This window comes from Lactuca virosa, chromosome 8 (assembly GCF_052849685.1).
Source record: "Lactuca virosa cultivar CGN04683 chromosome 8, Lactuca_virosa_CGN04683_v6, whole genome shotgun sequence".
In the NCBI taxonomy this organism is placed as follows: domain Eukaryota; kingdom Viridiplantae; phylum Streptophyta; class Magnoliopsida; order Asterales; family Asteraceae; genus Lactuca; species Lactuca virosa.
The window spans coordinates 389043685-389051043 of NC_136433.1; the positions used below are offsets into that span (position 1 = coordinate 389043685).

General features: G+C 36.4%; 1 protein-coding gene and 1 non-coding gene across 2 annotated transcripts; one reads left to right on the forward strand and one right to left on the reverse strand.

Moving 5' to 3' along the window:
- Nucleotides 1-4765: 4765 nt before the first annotated feature.
- On the reverse strand, nt 4766-4872 carry LOC145135030 (small nucleolar RNA R71). The gene has a single exon (XR_013719511.1). It is a non-coding gene; the product is annotated as a small nucleolar RNA R71 (small nucleolar RNA).
- Nucleotides 4873-6008: 1136 nt separating this feature from the next.
- Nucleotides 6009-6641, forward strand: LOC145131990 (uncharacterized). Its single transcript, XM_079066631.1, has one exon. The coding sequence runs from the start codon at nt 6009-6011 to the stop codon at nt 6639-6641; it is 633 nt and encodes a 210-aa protein (XP_078922757.1).
- Nucleotides 6642-7359: the final 718 nt, after the last annotated feature.

The following is a 7359-nucleotide window of genomic DNA, read 5'->3' on the forward strand; positions in this document are numbered from 1 at the left end:
TGGAAGCAATGGTGGGCCCTTGTGCTACCAAGAGGCAAGAAATCAAGATTGAACAAGTTCAATCCATATGGTTTTGAGTTTGTCACTAACCCTGTTTTGTAATTATGGTTGTGACAAATTCTTATGGATAGGAACATATACACCATAAAATCTAAGTGTCATAAGGTTTCTTTCCGATTCATGAAAATGATGGGGAGGAAACGCTTTCACTAAGTAGATTTTAAGTAGATAGTAAGTGTGATAGTTGCATTCTCAAAGTCGTTAGTGGAGCGTGTGTGGTTAACCGGCACACTAACATGGACTTGTGAGGAATGGCAAAAAGGTCTAAACATTATGATTACGACATCCTTCTTCATAATTGTTTAGACACACATGTGAGCTATCTAAGGAAAGGTGTATGAGTCTGAGAAGCTTATATAAAGTTTTGTCAAAGCATCTCGTATCAAGAAATATGAAATTTGGTGATGAAAGTCAATAAAGTATTGATTTCTAGAAGTCGATTTCTGAGTATATGTCAAAGCTAGTGGGAGCATAATTGTTATGCTAAATAATTATTATGCTAGTGGGAGCATAATCAATTATGATAAGTATTGTTAATTATATAAAACAAAGTTTCGCTTGGAAAAAGGTTGTTTTGCTATAATTAAGGGAGATGAGATTATACTTCATTTCAATCCTAAAAGTTTAGATTGAGATTTCAATCATCTTTAGTCAAGGATATATATATATATATATATATATATATATATATATATATATATATATATATATGAATTTTATGTTGGAATGGTTCAACATAAGGGAATTCTACATATATTGTGTTCTCAAAAAATTCGATTATGATTACGGCATCCCTCTTCATAGTCGATTTTTGAAAACATGGCAAATAAAAATATTGTAGCAAAAGACTGATCTAGTATCATGTCTTTATGTGAGACATCATGAATCGTGTCCCATATGCTTCGGGTATAGGATCGATCACCTGTGCTACAATATGTATCTGTTCTAAATTTTCAATAATGCCTAGAGCATTAAGGGGGAAAAAGGAATAGAACTGGATATGACTGAAATGATTAAGCAATTGTCGAGAACAATCTGAGGTTTACCTAAGATTGGTTTCTCATGGACAGTTGGAAGTATGATGTTAAATTTTGGAAAGTGCCATATTGACATATTCTGAAAAGAGGTAGCTCTTGTTCAGAAGTGATAGTCAAAATGGGAATATGGAAATGTTTTCCATATTGGGAGTTGGATTTTAAGAATCTATGAGAAAGTTAGAAACTTTTATGCAAGAAGGATATTCAAAGGAATGTACCTTGAATGTGAGACTTCGTTTCCATGGAATTGATCTCCACTGGAATACTTTGCAATGTCTGTTGCCGAGTCTTTGTGACTTTTGTGCATAGTCATTTCAAGAGGATCAATGCATATGAGTTTAAAATCTAACAGATTACCGTAAATGACAAGAATTTGATATTCTTACATTTACGGTAAGGATTTGGGATTGTGAAATGAGCATCATTGGATGTTCAATTGATCTACTTTACAAAGTAAGGATCATAGACAAACATAGTTTGCATACTTGGAGTATTGCATGACTATTGTTTAGAAAAACATAGTGTACATGCTTGGAGCATGGGACAACTATTGTTTTTAATTCAAGTGTTAAGTTGATAAATCGAAATAGAATAATGTGTAATCAATATGGTGATGAATAAAAGGTGTTTTATTTATATTCATAAGTGCTGAGACCATATTGGATTCAATTATTCTTGTGTTTCACTTTGCATGTTTTGACTTCCATAATAACTAGGTTATTCTTTCCGAATGACTAAGTTATTCAAACTTCCACATTCGGTCATACGTCGGAAGTAGGTATGAATTAAGACTGTCATGAATTGGGCTTGTAGATGACTAAAGGTGTTTAGCCATAGCAATGGTTGCTACAACATTCATAAGTGCTCATAAGTTCTGAGTATTGGAATAAACCCACGCTCACTTGCATCATTTTATGCAATTTATCTCGAGTGATCATGAGACGGTAATATCATATAAGTGTTCAAACCTAGAGATACGAGTTGTTGCCTATGAGTTGGTTATGCATTGATTGCACGAAAACGCATCAGTAACTTGATGTTATAAAACGTGCCTTTGTGTATAATTCAACAAGTAGTAGAAACAAATATATGAGTCGAAGTTTATCTGTTCCTTCTAGTCCTTGGAGGATTAGAAGCGATATCTGGGCCCCTCGATGATTTTGTTTTGACCTATGTACCGGGCCCGGTCAGAACCTAATTGATGTGTTCAATTTAGTTCTATGTCAAACAAATCAGAAATCGGGAAACAAACTGCTGGACAATAAGTACGACGTTGTTCCATGTATTTGTCCGGCTGATATCTTGAGAATAGAGGATTATATGATCACTTATCTAAAATGGCGCTTCATAGTTCAAAAGACTTTTGAGAGCTACGATTGCCGGTTGGTTCCTGAAGTCATATATGCAAATATAGTTATTAGACTTATCCAAGTAGGAGACTGTTGGATAAGTTGTCTAAGTACATAACAATATTTGAGATGCACTTGACCCGACCCGGCATGGTCCATTTGGGTTGCACTTCACCCGAAAAATTTGTATGAATAATCTTTTGAGAATAATATGTTTATGATTTGTTAATATATTATAAGTTATAATATATTAATATGAAATCATATTATTTAATTAGTATTGATCATAAATTAATTTAGAATTAATTTGGTGATAAAAAAGGTGACTAATTAAATATGGGCTATTGTATTTTATATAGTGTGGGCTAATACTCATTTGGAATGGGCTAGGCTTGCATGGGAGTCCATGGATAGTCCATGGAGCTTTTAACCCATGGATCCTTGGAAATGAAGAGTCATGGGTATTAGGGTTTACATGGATGTAACCCTAATCCTCCACACTATATAAAGGAGTCCTTGGCACTTGATTTGACACTAGTTGTGTGTGTACAAGAGTGGTGGCCAATTCAAGAGTGTGCATTATTCTCTCAAGAGTTTTCCAAAGTTTGTGGTGATTTGTGATTTCCATTTGAGGCATCCACACTATTGGTGCTAGGCTCTCAAACTCCAAGCAATCAACCACTACTAAAAGGTATGTCATTCTACTAAGAATCTTATGATTCAAGTTCCCCATGTCATGCTAGTTAGGATGTAAACCTTGGAAATTATTATTTGCATGTATTTTAGAGAAAACATAGATCCAAGGTTTATAGGGTTGCTTGTACACCATAGGAGTGTTAGAATGCTCAAAACCCATAAGCTTTTATAGCTAATATGATTATGTGATTATATGGATTGTGTGGGGTATGCTCGGGGGGACTCACTAAGCATTAGCTTACATTTTGTGGATTTGTTTCAGGTACATCTGAGCCTAAGGGCAAGGGAAAGGTCTGATGGCGCGACATGCACTCTCTCTCAGGCATTTTTATGGGACACTCTGATGATTTGAAATAATATTGTTATTGTTATGAATATGAATATAATTGTATTTGAGATTTTATGGTTTATGGAAAGTGTTTTGGCTAATTAAAAATGAAAAAATTTCTTTTGAAAATTTGTTCGTTACACCATCCATAATCAATAGCTGATTCTGTGTTTGCTTGTGTATAACCATACATAGTTTTACATGAATTAGTGAAACATTAGTAAATTTGGACTTAAATTACTAATAATATAATATTTGGTAACCAACTTTAATAATCCACATTTAGTAGCTAACCATAGAGGAGAAGTGGATTTGAATTAAACAAAAGTGTTTTTTAGTAACCGATTGAATTTGATAGTTAAGTGATTAAGTTTGTCTGAACTTGCAAAATTAGATAAAAAAACCCGATTACCTTTTGCTTGTTTTAGGTTTATTTTTAGTAGTTAAATTAGTTAATTAAATCTGTTCCATGTGTTCGATACCCGACTGTTAGTGCTATATTATTGACGAAAACGTACACTGCCTAAAATCGTAATAGTTAGATAAATAGTTGGTAAAACTCACAAGTAGGTATAATAATTCCGTATCAAGTTTTTGGCGCCGTTGCTGGGGAATGACTAATTTAGTTATTGATTTATTTGCTTTAGGTTAATCGATCCTTTTTGTAGGGTTAAAACTGCAAAAAGTTAACTTTTAGAATTGGTAGATTTTTCTGAATAACCGACCTCACGACGTGAGCTAGGAAATTTTGTATTTTTATTTTGTTTTTGTAGCGACAAAACGAGGTGGTATTCCTTACCACGTCGTAGTGAACATTCAGTAGGCATTTTTATATAGTTTATTTTTTCATTTTTACGTTTTTATTTTAGTTCTTGTTGCAGTAGTAAATGACCCGTGGATCCAACACACCTTTGATACCACCGCTTAAAGATCCAGAGCCAGCCCTTCGTAAAAAGACAGATAAGAACGTAGGAGAAATCAACCCACCAAAGAAATCACCTTTCAAGGATCTTAAATCGGTTTTTGGAACGAAGTAAGGAAAGTTTAAGGAAGTTTCGTTTTCCTGGAAAGATCATGAGGATGCTTACAAGCACCTTGATGAAGTCAATGACATATCCGATTACTTCAACATCCTGAATGTTCCACGAAAGACGGTGTTGTTGAGAATGCTTCCACTCACTTTCAAAGGAGCTGCTAAAGATTGGTTAAAGGCGCTTCCACCCGGTGCAATTACTACATGGGCGCAAATGCGTGAACAATTCTTAAAACATTTTTGCCCACTTTCTAAAGTTGCTAAACTCAAGAAGGCCATAACAAACTTTAAGCAACAACTGGGTGAGTCACTCTACGAAGCATGGGAGCGATACAAAGGATTAATAAGAAAATTTCCCCAAAACGTTTTAAATGAGCAGTAAGAAGTATCAATCTTCTATGATGGGGTAAATGTGATGACAAGGAAAATCCTTGACTCTAAAGGACCTTTAACAAAGAAAAATCTCGGTGAGATTAAGGAGCTGATTGAAGAGTTTTCTAAGCATTCGCGTGAGCACCACAATCCTCGAAATGATGGAGTAAAAGGAATTGGGACTGACACTTTTGAGGACATGGCAACTGTTTTAGCTATGATAAATAATATGGACCGAAGAATGAAAAAAATGGATCAATCCATACAAGCTATTCATGTGGGTTGTGAAAGATGCAATGGTCCACATTTGACTAAAGATTGCCATTTGAACGAGAACGGGAATAAGAAAGCTCAAGTATGCTACTAGAGTGGAGACCTATATGATGAAGATTAGAGGGGGAGAAAGAAAGAATGGTTGCCATATGATGAATATAAAAAGCAAAAAGAGAAAAATTTAGGCAAATTGGCTGAGGCTTTTACAAAAAAGAGCAACCATAACCTGAAAAGAAAGTTGATTTAGAGTCCATGCTAGCTAGATTCATGGAGGCTTAAAAAAACGACATGATGAGACCGATGCGCCGATAAGAGACCAACAAGTTTTAATGAGAGACCAACAAGCTTTACTAAGAAATCATCAAGCATCGGCTCAAAACATTGAAGCTCAACTTGGTCAATTAACTACATTGGTTAATGAGCGATTATCTCTACAAATTCCCGATAAAAAGCCACAACCGCATGTCATGATCATCGATACCGAAGAAGATACTATTTCTGAGTTCCTAGAAGCCCTTGAAGAAGATCCAAAGCAGCCCGAACCACAACCAAAGAAGTTATAAGTCGAAGAAATGATTGTTGCTGAATCACCGATCTCACGTCGTGAGGATCCCATTCTCACGACGTGGGGCCAGTCTGACCAGAAAATTTTGGCTGAGGATCAAGCTTATCGTCCTTCGCTACCGTTTCCTTCTCGAGCTAAAGTTAATCCACTGGACCAAGAACATATGAAGTTTATGAAGTAAGTCAAGGGTATTTCTATTAATACTCCTTTTATTGAGTGCTTGGCACAAGTACTTGAATATGCGAAGTTTTTTCAAGATTTAATTGACACTCGCCAACAATTAGAGAAGACTGCTATGGTGGTCCTAAGTGAACAAAGCTCTAAGGTGATTAAGGGAGAAATACCAAAGAAGATGCGAGATCCTGGACGCCTTACATTTCCTTGTGAATTTGGAAATAATATGAAGACATATGCTTTAGCCGATTTTGGAGCAAGCATAAATTTGACGACATACTCGTTTTATCAGAAGCTCGCTCTTCCAGATTTGAAGGCTACTAGAATGACTATTCACATGGCTAATCGTTCAGTGACTCATCCTCGAGGTATAGTTGAGGACATATTGGTAAAAATTGGGAAATTTGTTTTTCCAATTGACTTTGTCGTGTTGGATATGAAAGAAGATAAAAATGTTCCAATAATCCTTGGACGACCTTTACTCAATACTGCTCAAGCCTTGGTGGACATTCGCAAGTCTAAACTTATATTGCGAGTTGGAGATGAAGAAATGACCTTTGGAGTGGCAGATGGATTCAAGAATAATTATGCTCAAGATGAAGTGTTCAACATTGATGAAGAAAAAGAGCTTGAGGAATTGGAGAAATTAATGGAAGAAGAGATTCAAGCCATGAAAGAAGTTAAGCGTACAAAGCCTAGGGCATCAATTTCAATGGTTTTCGAAGTCTTTGCTTACAAAACTCAAATTCATTAGTTAGCGGGGAAAGTGACAAAGATTTGGTTTCGAGTGATGAGGAAGAAGTTACCCAAGTCTAGGAACCACCAACCTTTGTCAATGAGAAGGTTGCCACTATGGAACGAAAAAGTGAAGAAAAAGAAGATGACAAACATGAGCTTATGTGAAGAATAAAGGAGTGAAAAGGAAGTGAAACATCCCAAAAATCATGACCAAAATTTTCGTTTTAAATCATTAAATAAAACCATAGTTATCAAAACACTCATCGAAACATAAGTCAAACAATCTAAGAGTAATCATCCCAGGCTAAACATAATGGTGTGTGCACTGCAGTCATCCCGAGCTCTTCCCTTTGCTACCAGAAGTACCTGAAACCAAAACTGAAAACTGTAAGCACGAAGCTTAGCGAGTCTCCCCAAACTACCACATACCATACACATAAGCACATAATCACATATAAACATATCGTGGGCCTCGCCCGGCATCGGACGGTGTCCGATATCGGTCCCCGCCCAACATCAGATATAGTCCGGCATCGGGCCCTGCCCAACATCGAGCAAATCTCGGTATACATAATAACATGTAGGGATGAGCATATGGACCGGGGAACTGGCCGGAACCGGTACCGGAACCGGAACCGTCACCGGAACCGGAACCCAATGGAACCGGTCGGGCCGGGACCGGGTCGTTATTTTTGTGGATTTTTGGAACCGGTAGGAACCAGAACCGATATAAC